General features: G+C 36.4%; 1 protein-coding gene across 1 annotated transcript; it reads left to right on the top strand.

Annotated features, from left to right (window-relative positions):
- Positions 1 to 372: 372 nt before the first annotated feature.
- On the top strand, positions 373 to 15,112 carry LOC132554041 (uncharacterized). Its single transcript, XM_060218338.1, has 6 exons — positions 373 to 393; positions 3,729 to 3,803; positions 5,166 to 5,294; positions 6,304 to 6,477; positions 7,122 to 7,208; positions 14,963 to 15,112. The coding sequence occupies exons 1-6, from the start codon at positions 373 to 375 to the stop codon at positions 15,110 to 15,112; spliced, it is 636 nt and encodes a 211-aa protein (XP_060074321.1).
- The last annotated feature ends 946 nt before the right edge of the window (positions 15,113 to 16,058 follow it).

Below are 16,058 nucleotides of genomic sequence, written 5' to 3'. Positions count from 1 at the left end.
TACTTAATTCATTTTGATGACGTAGTTCCGAGCTCATTGGGCTGCATCTTTGTGACGTATCAATTACAGCTAATTCTATTGGAGCAATTTATATACAACGCATTAATGATGTAATTCTTGCAGATGTTTTCGCAATAATAGTGTCATTTAATTTTCCCACAGCTGTTTTCATTAGGGCTTCTGATAACTGGAGTCTATTTAGGCGTTGATGATATACTTGGCCATAAGGACATCAAAGTCTTGTTTGAATACATCTATATAGCTGGAAGGGATGTAACGTCGTGGGTTAGGATAATGTCCATCATATTGGTCAGTATCGGCTGCGTTTCTTTCGTCATTTACTGCGTTGGAATCGTAACCATATATCTAGGAATGGGGCCCATGTATTACATGGTGAGTATCATGGCTGTTTTATGTGTAATAAAACTTTGATTAATGTTCAATCTATTGATGTTAACTTTGTCTTTGACAATATTTGTTGTATTCTGTAAATCATCATTTTCGCATTCTTTTCACATTTTTAATCACTGTCCGCATTACATGTTCATTACTCTGTTATAGGCAGTGCCCGGCTAAACTTCTGTTTTCTGTTGTCACTGTATTCCATCTGACCTTATCTTACTCTGCTGTAGACAGTGCCCTGTTAAACCACTGTTCTCTGCTGTAACTGTACTCTGCCTAACCTAATTTGCTTTGGTGTAGGCAGTGCCTGGCTAAACCTCTGTTCTCTATTGTAGGCAGTGCCTGGCTAAACCTCTGTTCTCTATTGTAGGCAGTGCCTGGCTAAACCTCTGTTCTCTATTGTAGGCAGTGCCCGGCTAAACCTCTGTTCTCTATTGTAGGCAGTGCCCGGCTAAACTTCTGTTCTCTATTGTAGGCAGTGCCCGGCTAAACCTCTATTCTCTGTTGTAGGCAATGCCCAGCTAAACCTCTATTCTCTATTGTAGGCAGTGCCTGGCTAAATCTCTGTTCTCTGTTGTTACTGTATTCCATCTAACATTTTTTACTCTATTGTAGGCAGTGCCTGGCTAAATCTCTGTTCTCTGTTGTTACTGTATTCCATCTAACATTTTTTACTCTGTTGTAGGCAGTGCCCAGCTAAACCTCTGTTCTCTGTTTTTACTGTACTCCGCATGACCTGTTTTACTCTGTTGTAGGCAGTGCCCAGTTAAACCTCTGTTCTCTATTGTAGGCAGTGCCCGGCTAAAACTCTGTTCTCTGCAGTAAGCAGTGCCCGGCATAACCTCTGTTCTCTGTTGTAACTGTATTCCACCTGACTTTTTTTACTGTGTTATAGGCAGTGCCCGGCTTAACCTCTGTTCTCTGTTGTAAGAAGTCCCTGGCTAAACTTCTGTTCTCTGTTGTAAGAAGTGCCCGGCTAAACCTCTGTTCTCTGTTGTAGGCAGTGCCTGGCTAAACCACTGTTCTTTGTTGTAGGCAGTGCCCAACTAAACCTCTGTTCTCTGCTGTGACTGTACTCCGCCTGACTTTTTTTACTCTGTTGTAGGTAGTGCCCGGCTAAACCTCTGTTCTCTGTTGTAACTGTATTCCACCTAAACTTTTTTAATCTGTTGTAGGCAGTAATTGCTGTTGTGACATCTTTAATCTTTAGCCTTTTTAGGCTAAACGTACTCAGTACGCATAGCCTATTGCGACGGCCTTTCAGACAAAATTTACCGATCCTGGCCTTCTCATTGGCTGAAATATCGAAAAGAGTTAGAACCCTCTAGCGGCAATTTTTTGCGTAAATAATGCCGCGATTTTTCAAATCGCTATTTTAAAAGCATCCAAAATTAGTTTATTTTTTAATAACAATACAATTACTATATATTTCAAATAAGAAGCACAGTGTGGTTGAACTATTGATAAATTTTGAACAATATATTTTACGGAATTCTCGACATGACGTAAACGTACGTGCGAGTTGGCGCCATGATAAGAAGCTAGTCTGGGGGCTTGGTTTGAATTATCAACTAACAGCACTTATAAACAAACAAAACTTACAAACAGAACATCAATTTTGCTTTAATCCTTGTCGTTGTGGCAAGATCGTCTTAATATATAACATCACTTTACCTCATTAGACGTCACAAAATTGGACTGTTCGTCCTACGCGCACACTCGCCGATATGACACTTTTACAGGATTTTCACATCCACCGCCATGACACTTTTTCATGTTTTTGAAGATAAAAAGTTTGCGCTTCGTAGGCAAGGTACATTTGGTGCTCATGATTTATGAATAATATATTTTCAATACTGTACTGATCATGATGTTGACTTTGTTATATCCTATATTTTTTGTCTTTTAGTTTTATTTGATGAAGGTTGATTGTGCTGATTTCTCAATGTTTATTAATGTGTATCAAAGTTCCTTGAAATGAAAATATTCCTTTAAACAAAGCGCGTATAAAAAAACCCCAAAAATATTCATGTTTATAATTATCAATTAACTAAAACGAAATATTTCCGTAACATATTTATTCATTTAGCGTGTCATGGTGACATTATCTAATGCATTGGAGATCAGAAATAATAGTAGCTATAGTGAAAATATTGTAAATTTTGTATATATATTGAAGTCTGGTTTCATCTCATAGAACTATGCATTTATAGACGTAATTACTGGAAGAAAAGTCTAACCATGATACTTCAAGGAAGACAGGCATGCAAATACATTTAATGTAATTACTTACACTTTTATCTATCTGAAATGCTGTGTATACCTTATCTACTTTCCTCAACTACAAATATGATTATAATAAGTAAGGACCATTACTTTGCAATACATTCAAAATAAAGAAGTAGGTATAAAGTCCTTTCGATTTGTTTAAATCCTCATATTGATAGGATAGTAATTGCAACATCTTGGGTATTTCAAAGGTTTTATTTAGTCAACTTCATCATAGAGCTATTTGTCATTTGGCTTGTTAGCAATAAATATATGGTTGTGTGCATTTTGTTATTTTTTTTACCTATTTTTATTTATTCACATTATTGTCGTCAAATTTGAAATAAGAATTAAAGAAGATATAAAATCGCTTAAAATTAAGAAAAATAGCCTCTGGTTCTCTTATTTAAGTAAATTTTGCATTCCAAAGTATGGAGTATGGGGGAAGTAATATAGCTTTGCAGTTATTTGTGAACATTTTGCAATACGTTTAGCCTTTCAGTACTTTCAGTACTTTGATTTATTCTGTTGTAGACAGTGCTAGGCTTATCCTCTGTTCTTTGTTGTATGCAATGCCCGGCTAAACCTCTGTTCTCTGTTGTAGTGAGTTCCTCACTAAACCTCTGTTCTCTGTTGTAGGCAATGCCCGGCTAAATCTCTGTTCTCTGTTGTAGTGAGTTCCTCACTAAACCTCTGTTCTCTGTTGTTACTGTACTCCGCCTAACCTTATTTACTCTGTTGTAGGTAGTGCCCGGCTAAATCTCTGTTCTCTGTTGTTACTGTACTCCGCCTAACCTTATTTACTCTGTTGTAGGTAGTGCCTGGCTAAACTTCTGTTCTCTGTTGTAGGCAGTTCCTGACTAAACCTCTGTTCTCTGTTGTAGGTAGTGCCTGGCTAAACTTCTGTTCTCTGTTGTAGGTAGTGCCCGGCTAAATCTCTGTTCTCTGTTGTTACTGTACTCCGCCTGACCTTTTTTATCTGTTGTAGGCAGTGCCCGGCTGAACCTCTGTTCTCTGTTGTTACTGTATTCCACCTAAACTTTTTTAATCTGTTGTAGGCAGTAATTGCTGTTGTGACATCTTTAGTCTTCAAACTTATTGCCATTCTGGCATGGATACCACTCCGAGTAGCGGTAAGTCTTTCGTTGGCGTAAACCATATACTTATATATCAATTAGTGATTCAACAGTTTGATCCAGAAGCCGTTCTTTTGGAGGTAATTAACAGATAACAATAGAATTCCTTGTATCGAAATAAAAAAAAAAAAAACTTTTAGATTGCTATGTTGAAGGGCGTGAAATAATGAGAAAATGTATCAGATAAAAGCGATTCCATTTGCATTTCTATACCAGCATTTGTTTTATTTTCCAAACTCATGGTAATGTATCTGCAATAAGTAATCGTACATTTATCCAGTATCGGGTTAAGAATGGGAAACACAAGTTTAACCGAGGATCAAAGGAAGCTAAGGAAACTGGATACCTAAAGATAAAATTAAGGTAGAACAACAATAGTCCATTTCATGACAACGGTTTTGAGAAAACTTTTACATTCTCCAACCTAATGATATGCTGTATTTAGATGTCGAAATGATGAAAAACCAAAAACAAAAAACAAACAAACAAAACAACGAAAAACAAAAACTAACATAAAAAAACACACACCAAAAAAAAAAAAAAAAAAAAAAGCATGGAACTTATAGAAAATACTGATCTAAGGATTGCAAGATAAGCAAAACGATAGGATTACACAGAGACCTTTATATGAATAAAAAAATGAATCAATGTTACGAAAAGCCTCTTCTGGCTCATCGACAGAACACCACCGTGTACGTCCAAACTATTTAATGTAGTTATATCACGTTTTCAAATGAAAGCAAGAATGGTTACACTGACATGGCAGATGTAGTGCTATCCCCTGTAAAAAAGTCGAAAATCATTCATATTCTTTACATCTTTCTTCATTTTTGTATCTTGATTTTTTGTCAGATATCATGTATTTATTCTGTCAAGTATATGTTTATTTTCACATGGTACCTTACCACTTTGAACGTGGTCGCGTGATTCGAAAGAAAATATTATTAATTTCGAATCAATTCATTCCGTGGACCCATTGGTCTGCTGTATTATGTATATATACTGATGTACATGCATCTACTGTATCTAATTCTGAATCAGATTGTATTATCTACATATGCGTAATTCTATCAAATCTTCTCTTTTACAAGGAGAACCAGGCATAGAATAACAAAACCATCCATCAGAAATACTCAACATTGAACACAACATTGCATAAGGAAATTGAAGAAAATTCGATTATAACAGATTATAATATATTTGTTTCTCTCTAATACATATAACTCAGTGGCCTTGGTATACATACTATTTCTATAACCTCTAATTGTGTATTGTGTTAAGACATTAAAGTTCGTCCGATGAGGACATATATCTCTGTAAGTTGGCTTTATTGATAAACTTGTATGAATGGTGTGACAGTTTGATAGGGATCTACGAGGAGAGATGTATCGTGCGCTACAAGATTACTATGTTACGGATAATCCAGCCAGTGGAATAGCTTTGTATATTGAGGACAAGAATCTAGGCTTCAACACATTGTTTCATCAGGTAAGTAAATTCACACTATACTTTATGAGATTTGTGAACACACAGATAAACAACAAAAAAAAAAAAAAAAAAGGTCAAGAAATAATCTACAAGTCACAATACATTGTTGTCATGATCAAAATTCAGATTCCATAACACTAGGGCGAAATACAAACAAAAGAGAGATTTACACAGAGACTCATGAAAAAGCATAAGCAAAATAAGACAAAGTGTTCCAAAAGAGTACCGTATTGTGCTTCACGATATCCCCTGGTAATAATCCTTGGTCAATCCAAGTTGATAATGTCACCAGGTATACAACAACACTAAACGGGCAAACTAACGGACATTAAACATGTCCAGCTTCGTATCGCACAGATCTAAAAAAATCTCAATGAGATCACTATGGCGACAATAAAACTTTTCCGTAATTTTCATCAACATGCAACTTTTGAAACCCTGTGTTACGAGTTTGTTCTTCAGTTGACGAATTCAACACTTAGTTTTATCATGTATATGAATACACACTCTGCTTTATGAGGTTAATGAACACACAAATATACAAACCAAAGCTTGAATACTTTGTGTTATAACGTAAGTAAATAGATCTGTACTTGAAGGGGTTATAAGTCACATTGATAATAAATTACAGCGTCAACACTTTGTTCATTAAGAGGATATGGTTCTTTCATGATGTATGATGGATAAGACTCATTTCTATAGATTTATTCAATTCAACAAAATATCAGTGTCCGTGAAGCATATGACATTTTATATGCCAGCATCATTTATATATAATTTGTTCTTCTCCGATAGAGACCTAGATACTAATTCTACACATGTATAGACTATTAATTGTCGACTTTGTGCATGCTCTAAGAAAGATTGTAATTGTCATGAAGCCTTGATTGGAGTAATGTGTTATCGAAAGTGTTTTTCTTTGCTATTTTCGTTTCATTTATAATTAGGCATTGGTAAATTGATTACTACGATGGTCTATCGCTAACCACTGCATACTATTTTGTTGTAGGGAAAGTGTTGTTTACGTCAGTCAAGTGTCTTTAGTAACTTACAATTAAATGGACGGCTGACGGGAAGTTGGCCCTGGACCTGTAATCACTGTGATAATGATTATGGTATCCGCTGGCCATACCTGAATAGCTATGTGAGAAATCTGTGTCCCATTAATTCGGCGTATAGTGAGGTTTGTACTATGAAAAAAACGTGTGTGTCTTATTTAGAGATAACTTAACATAAAAGCAAGACGTAATTGTGTTACTTGCTGTCAGTCTGCCTTCTATATAGTATACTAAATGAGATTTCATCATATACGGAATTTTATGACACGAGATTCAGCTTTTTAACATTTTCTGTGTAAAAATGAAATTATTTTAAAAAGATGATGTTACTACAGAAAGTTGGTTGAAAGTGTCAAAGTGATTTATCATAAACAAAACATAGCCCCCTCACTCGTTTTTCTGTAAAGTATTCATAATTATGTGCAAAACTCTTTTCTGTAAAGAACGCACAATAATGTGTGTATTCGGCCATTGTTATCCATATTTACAAAGTGCATGATTACATACCTACAAGTAACTCTTTTAGTAAACATGTATGAATAGTAGATGAGTAAATGCCTAACCCTAGATGCCTAACTCTGGATGCCTAACTCTAGATGCCTAACTCTGGATGCGGATGCCTCACTCTGGATGCCTAACTCCAGTTTGTAACTGGTTGGAAGATGAATAACATCTCTTGGGTTTAACTTGGGTCACTAACACATGACTGCAACGTCATTTGATCAAACACGTATATGACTATTTGAGTAGGATGTTACATTGCTTTTAGGACTGTACCACTACTATTTTGGACTCTACCCTCCATCACTACGACACGACAGCAGTGGTGTTTGCAGCCCTGATGATCCTTTTAGATGTAAGATATTTCTGAAGAAAAACTATAAATTTTTCATGATTTTCTAGTATTAAAGATCATCTTGTCCGCGCAGTACAGTTTATGTCCATTATTTCTGTTATTCATTTAGTAAACAATTCAATTCTGTATATCTGTGATTTTTTTTGTAATATAATTTTGTTTTAATCAAAATGCAGTTAACTTTATGACAGTGTGTTACGACACATTTGGAAACGCATATTTTTGTTATGACAACAAAGTTGTGGTATATGATAATGTATTGTTATGACAACAAAGTTGTGGGATATAATCATGTAGCGATGAAAGTCTTAGCATTAATGTCTGTGATTAAAATTCCAGATTTGTCAGTTGAACGAGGTTTGCCAAATCTCTCTTACTGCCAAATTAAGGTTTAACTGTATAACTATGTAGTAAATACAACACCACGATCAAACTATGTGGTGAATACAACACCACGATCAGCCTATGTGGTGAATACAACACCACGATCAAACTATGTGGTGAATACAACACCACGATCAAACTATGTGGTGAATACAACACCACGATCAAACTATGTAGTAAATACAACACCACGATCAAACTATGTGGTGAATACAACACCACGATCAGCCTATGTGGTGAATACAACACCACGATCAAACTATGTGGTGAATACAACACCACGATCAAACTATGTGGTGAATACAACACCACGATCAAACTATGTAGTAAATACAACACCACGATCAAACTATGTGGTGAATACAACACCACGATCAGCCTATGTGGTGAATACAACACCACGATCAAACTATGTGGTGAATACAACACCACGATCAAACTATGTGGTGAATACAACACCACGATCAAACTATGTAGTAAATACAACACCACGATCAAACTATATGGTAAATACAACACCACGATCAAACTATGTGGTGAATACAACACCACGATCAAAACTTGTGGTAAATACAACACCACGATCAAACCATGTTTTGAATACAATACCACGATCAAACGATGTGGTAAATACAACACCACGATCAAACTATGTGGTGAATACAACACCACGATCAAACGTAAATACAACACCACGATCAAACGTTAATACAACACCACGATCAAACTCTGTGGTGAATACAATACCACGATCAAACTATGTGGTAATACAACACCACGATTAAACGATGTGGTGAATACAACACCGCGATCAAACTATGTGGTGAATACAACACCACGATCAAACTATGTGGTTAATACAACACCACGATCAAACTATGTGGTGAATACAACACCACGATCAAACTATGTGGTGAATACAAAACCACGATCAAACTATGTGGTAAATACAACACCACGATCAGCCTATGTGGTGAATACAACACCACGATCAGCCGATGTGGTGAATACAACACCACGATCAAACGTAAATACAACACCACGATCAAACTATGTGGTAAATACAACACCACGATCAAACTATGTGGTGAATACAACACCACGATCAAACTCTGTGGTGAATACAACACCACGATCAAACTATGTGGTAATACAACACCACGATTAAACGATGTGGTGAATACAACACCACGATGTGGTGAATTCAAACTATATGGTGAATACAACACCACGATTAAACTATGTGGTAAATACAACACCACGATCAAACTATGTGGTGAATACAACACCACGATCAAACTATGTGGTGAATACAACACCACGATCAAACGTAAATACAACACCAGGATCAAACTATGTGGTAAATACAACACCACGATCAAACTATGTGGTGAATACAACACCACGATCAAACGTAAATACAACACCACGATCAAACTATGTGGTAAATACAACACCACGAACAAACTATATAGTAAATACAACACCACGATCAAACTATATGGTAAATACAACACCACGATCAAACTATGTGGTAAATACAACACCACGATCAAACTATATGGTGAATACAACACCACGATCAAACGATGTGGTGAATACAACACCACGATCAAACTATATGGTGAATACAACACCACGATCAAACTATGTGGTAAATACAACACCACGATCAAACTATGTGGTAAATACAACACCACGATCAAACTATGTGGTGAATACAACACCACGATCAAACGTAAATACAACACCACGATCAAACTATGTGGTAAATACAACACCACGATCAAACTATGTGGTGAATACAACACCACGATCAAACGTAAATACAACACCACGATCAAACTATGTGGTAAATACAACACCACGATCAAACTATGTGGTATATACAACACCACGATCAAACTATGTGGTATATACAACACCACGATCAAACTATGTGGTAAATACAACACCACGATCAAACTATGTTGTAAATACAACACCACGATCAAACTATGTGGTGAATACAACACCACGATCAAACTATGTGGTAAATACAACACCACGATCAAACCATGTGGTGAATACAACACCACGATCAAACTATGTGGTAAATACAACACCACGAACAAACTATATGGTAAATACAACACCACGATCAAACTATATGGTAAATACAACACCACGATCAAACTATGTGGTAAATACAACACCACGATCAAACGATGTAGTAAATACAACACCATGATCAAACCATGTGGTACATATAGCACCACGATCAAACTATGTTGTAAATACAATACCTTGATCAAACTATGTGGTAAATACAACACCACGATCAAACGATATAGTAAATACAACACCACGATCAAACTATGTGGTAAATACAACACCACGATCAAACTATGTGGTACATATAGCACCACGATCAAAGCTTGTGGTAAATACAACACCACGATCAAATTATGTGGTAAATACAACACCACGATCAAACTATGTGGTACATATAGCACCACGATCAAACTATGTGGTGAATACAACACCACGATCAAACTATGTGGTAATACAACACCACGATTAAACGATGTGGTGAATACAACACCGCGATCAAACTATGTGGTGAATACAACACCACGATCAAACTATGTGGTACATATAGCACCACGATCAAACTATGTGGTGAATACAACACCACGATCAAACGTAAATACAACACCACGATCAAACTATGTGGTAAATACAACACCACGATCAAACTATGTGGTGAATACAACACCACGATCAAACTATGTGGTGAATACAACACCACGATACAACACCACGATCAAACTATGTGGTGGTAAATACAACACCACGATCAAACTATGTGGTAAATACAACACCACGATTAAACTATGTAGTAAATACAACACCACGATCAAACTATGTGGTAAATACAACACCACGATCAAACTATATGGTGAATACAACACCACGATCAAACGATGTGGTAAATACAACACCACGATCAAAATACAACACCACGATCAAAACTTGTGGTAAATACAACACCACGATCAAACCATGTTTTGAATACAATACCACGATCAAACGATGTGGTAAATACAACACCACAATCAAACTATGTGGTAAATACAACACCACGATCAAACTATATGGTGAATACAACACCACGATTAAACGTAAATACAACACCACGATCAAACTATGTGGTAAATACAATACCTTGATCAAACTATGTGGTAAATACAACACCACGATCAAACGATATAGTAAATACAACACCACGATCAAACGATGTGTCAAATACAACACCACGATCAAACTATGTGGTAAATACAACACCACGATCAAACTATGTGGTGAATACAACACCACGATCAAACTATGTGGTAAATACAACACCACGATCAAACCACGATCAAACTATGTGGTAAATACAACACCACGATCAAACTGTGTGGTGAATACATTACCACGATCAAACGTAAATACAACACCACGAACAAACTATATGGTAAATACAACACCACTATCAAACTATATGGTAAATACAACACCACGATCAAACTATGTGGTAAATACAACACCACGATCAAACGATGTAGTAAATAAAACACCACGATCAAACTATGTGGTAAATACAACACCACGATCAAACTATATGGTGAATACAACACCACGATTAAACTATGTGGTAAATACAACACCACGATCAAACTATGTTGTAAATACAACACCACGATCAAATTATGTGGTAAATACAACACCACGATCAAACTATGTTGTAAATACAACACCAAGATCAAATTATGTGGTAAATACAACACCACGATCAAACTATGTGGTAAATACAACACCACGATCAAACTATGTGGTAAATACAACACCACGATCAAACTATGTGGTAAATACAACACCACGATCAAACTATGTGGTAAATACAACACCACGATCAAACTATGTGGTGAATACAACACCACGATCAAACTATGTGGTAAATACAACACCACGATCAAAGCTTGTGGTAAATACAACACCACGATCAAACTATGTGGTAAATACAACACCACGATCAAACCTTGTGGTAAATACAACACCACGATCAAACTATGTGGTACATTTAGCAACACCACGATCAAACTATGTGGTAAATACAACACCACGATCAAAGCTTGTGGTAAATACAACACCACGATCAAACTATGTGGTAAATACAACACCACGATCAAATTATGTGGTGAATACAACACCACGATCAAACGTAAATATAACACCACGATCAAACTATGTGGTAAATACAACACCACGATCAAACTATGTGTTGAATACAACACCACGATCAGCCTATGTGGTGAATACAAAACCACGATCAAACTATGTGGTGAATACAACACCACGATCAAACTATGTGGTAAATACAACACCACGATCAAACTATGTGGTGAATACAACACCACGATCAAACTATGTGGTAAATACAACACCACGATCAAACTATGTGGTACATATAGCACCACGATCAAACTATGTGGTATATACAACACCACGATCAAACTATGTGGTAAATACAACACCACGATCAAACTATGTGGTGAATACAACACCACGATCAAACTATGTGGTGAATACAAAACCACGATCAAACTATGTGGTAAATACAACACCACGATCAGCCTATGTGGTGAATACAACACCACGATCAAACTATGTGGTGAATACAACACCACGATCAAACTATGTGGTGAATACAACACCACGATCAAACTCTGTGGTGAATACAACACCACGATCAAACTATGTGGTAATACAACACCACGATCAAACTATGTGGTAATACAACACCACGATTAAACCAGGTTTTGAATACAACACCACGATCAAACGATGTGGTAAATACAACACCACAATCAAACTATGTGGTAAATACAACACCACGATCAAACTATGTTGTAAATACAACACCACGATCAAATTATGTGGTAAATACAACACCACGATCAAACTATGTGGTACATATAGCACCACGATCAAAGCTTGTGGTAAATACAACACCACGATCAAAGCTTGTGGTAAATACAACACCACGATCAAAGCTTGTGGTAAATACAACACCACGATCAAACTATGTGGTAAATACAACACCACGATTAAACTATGTAGTAAATACAACACCACGATCAAACTATGTGGTAAATACAACACCACGATCAAACTATGTGGTAAATACAACACCACGATCAAACTATGTGGTAAATATGTGGTAAATACAACACCACGATCAAACTATGTGGTAAATACAACACCACGATCAAACTATGTGGTAAATACAACACCACGATCAAACTATGTGGTAAATACAACACCACAATCAAACTATGTGGTAAATACAACACCACGATCAAACTATGTTTTGAATACAATACCACGATCAAACGATGTGGTAAATACAACACCACAATCAAACTATGTGGTAAATACAACACCACAATAAAACTATGTGGTAAATACAACACCACGATCAAACTATATGGTGAATACAACACCACGATCAAACGATGTGGTGAATACAACACCACGATCAAAACTTGTGGTAACTACAACACCACGATCAAACTATGTGGTAAATACAACACCACGATCAAACTATGTGGTGAATACAACACCACGATCAAACGTAAATACAACACCACGATCAAACTCTGTGGTGAATACAATACCACGATCAAACTATGTGGTAATACAACACCACGATTAAACGATGTGGTGAATACAACACCACGATCAAACTATGTGGTACATATAGCACCACGATCAAACTATGTGGTGAATACAACACCACGATCAAACTATGTGGTACATATAGCACAACGATCAAACTATATGGTATATATAGCACCACGATCAAACTATGTGATAAATACAACACCACGATCAAACCATGTGGTAATACAACACCACGATCAAACGTAAATACAACACCACGATCAAACTATGTGGTAAATACAACACCACGATCAAACTATGTGGTGAATACAACACCACGATCAAACGTAAATACAACACCACGATCAAACTATGTGGTAAATACAACACCACGATCAAACTATGTGGTGAATACAACACCACGATCAAACTATGTGGTGAATACAACACCACGATCAAACTATGTGGTAAATACAACACCACGATCAAACTATATGGTGAATACAACACCACGATCAAACGATGTGTCAAATACAACATCACGATCAAACGATGTAGTAAATACAACACCACGATCAAACTATGTGGTAAATACAACACCACGATCAAACTATGTGGTGAATACAACACCACGATCAAACTATGTGGTAAATACAACACCACGATCAAACTATGTGGTGAATACAACACCACGATCAAAACTTGTGGTAAATACAACACCACGATCAAACTATGTGGTGAATACAACACCACGATCAAACTATGTGGTAAATACAACACCACGATCAAACTATGTGGTAAATACAACACCACGATCAAACTATATGGTGAATACAACACCACGATTAAACTATGTGGTAAATACAACACCACGATCAAACTATGTGGTAAATACAACACCACGATCAAACTATGTGGTAATACAACACCACGATCAAACTATGTGGTAATACAATACCTTGATCAAACTATGTGGTAAATACAACACCACGATCAAACGATATAGTAAATACAACACCACGATCAAACGATGTGTCAAATACAACATCACGATCAAACGATGTAGTAAATACAACACCACGATCAAACTATATGGTAAATACAACACCACGATCAAACTATGTGGTGAATACAACACCACGATCAAAACTTGTGGTAAATACAACACCACGATCAAACTATGTGGTAAATACAACACCACGATTAAACTATGTGGTGAATACAACACCACGATCAAACTATATGGTGAATACAACACCACGATTAAACTATGTGGTGAATACAACACCACGATTAAACTATGTGGTACATATAGCACCACGATCAAACTATGTGGTGAAAACAACACCACGATCAAACTATGTTGTAAATACAACTTCACAATCAAACTATGTGATGAATACAACACCATGATCAAACGTAAATACAACACCACGAACAAATTATGAGCTTAATTCAAAGATGCGCTGTTCTAAAGAAACTTTGGGGTAAAACGCTTCTCTGACCCAACTATGGATAAAGACAACTTTTCAGACAAAAGTGTGGGGAGAACACTTCTCAATATCTGTTTTAAAATTTTATGCTTATATTGTCCTCTTTTCCCTTCCAAATTTTTAAAACGTAGCTAGTATCGCCAAAATTAAACGATTATTGATGATATCCATTATGATATTTAATTACAGATACTCCTCCTAGTGATACTGGACAGGGCATATAAAGGGCGAGTGGCTAGAGGAGACAGAGGAATATTCTCTAACATATTCCTTAATAACAGGTCGGCTAAAATAATGCGATTCGAAGAATTGTTATCCTTCATTGAAATGATTAATTAAAGGCTTGTAAAAGTTGTACCATAAATTTCTTTTAAAAGATCTCCGGTTCCTTGTTGGACAATCAACTCATGACAATATATATCTTGTTCTAGATGCATCAACGATAAGAAGATGCCGACATTTAAACATTTGGCTTTAGGCCTGTGTTTTGTTCAAGCGGCGTCAATGGTAGGTATACCGGAAACACTATAAGTCTTAAAACAATCACCAGATATCAAAAACAGACGCCAGAAATCTAAAACACACCAGAAGTGCTAGTAAAAACCCAGATATTTAAAATAAATACAGGCCAAAAATACAGAAAACCCTTCTGTAAAACACTGACCAGAAAAGTGAAACACGCCAGAAATACGAAATACCCTTCTGTAAAATACTCACCAGAAAAGTGAAACACGCCAGAAATACGAAATACCCTTCTGTAAAATACTCACCAGAAAAGTGAATCACGCCAGAAATACGAAATACCCTTCTGTAAAACACTGACCAGAAAACTGAAACACGCCAGAAATACAGAAAACCTTCATATAAAACACTCACCAGAAAAGTGAAACACGCCAGAAATACGAAATACCCTTCTGTAAAATACTCACCAGAAAAGTGAAACACGCCAGAAATACGAAATACCCTTCTGTAAAATACTCACCAGAAAAGTGAAACACGCCAGAAATACGAAATACCCTTCTGTAAAACACTGACCAGAAAAGTGAAACACGCCAGAAATACGAAATACCCTTCTGTAAAACACTCACCAGAAAAGTGAAACACGCCAGAAATACGAAATACCCTTCTGTAAAACACTGACCAGAACAATGTTCCTTTCTTGTTATAGTAATGGATGGAAACTCATGTGATTTCCTCCTTACGCATATTTTCTTTTGACATTTCAGGTGTTAGACGTTGCAGCCTTGATAATGATAAGTGTGCATTTTGATGATAGACAACTGGA

Source organism: Ylistrum balloti, unplaced genomic scaffold (assembly GCF_031769215.1).
Source record: "Ylistrum balloti isolate Yb309-2 unplaced genomic scaffold, AGI_CSIRO_Ybal_v1 Utg370372, whole genome shotgun sequence".
In the NCBI taxonomy this organism is placed as follows: domain Eukaryota; kingdom Metazoa; phylum Mollusca; class Bivalvia; order Pectinida; family Pectinidae; genus Ylistrum; species Ylistrum balloti.
Note: the sequence above shows the minus strand (reverse complement) of the source record. Positions and strands in the feature narration are given on the sequence as shown.

Excerpts from the sequence above, each read along its gene's own strand:
- LOC132554041 (XM_060218338.1), top strand. The coding sequence starts at position 373 with ATGGGGCCCATGTATTACATG. Across the intron at positions 394-3,728 it reads TGGGGCCCATGTATTACATG|GCAGTAATTGCTGTTGTGAC; the intron begins GTGAGTATCATG and ends AATCTGTTGTAG. Across the intron at positions 7,209-14,962 it reads CCCTGATGATCCTTTTAGAT|ATACTCCTCCTAGTGATACT; the intron begins GTAAGATATTTC and ends ATTTAATTACAG.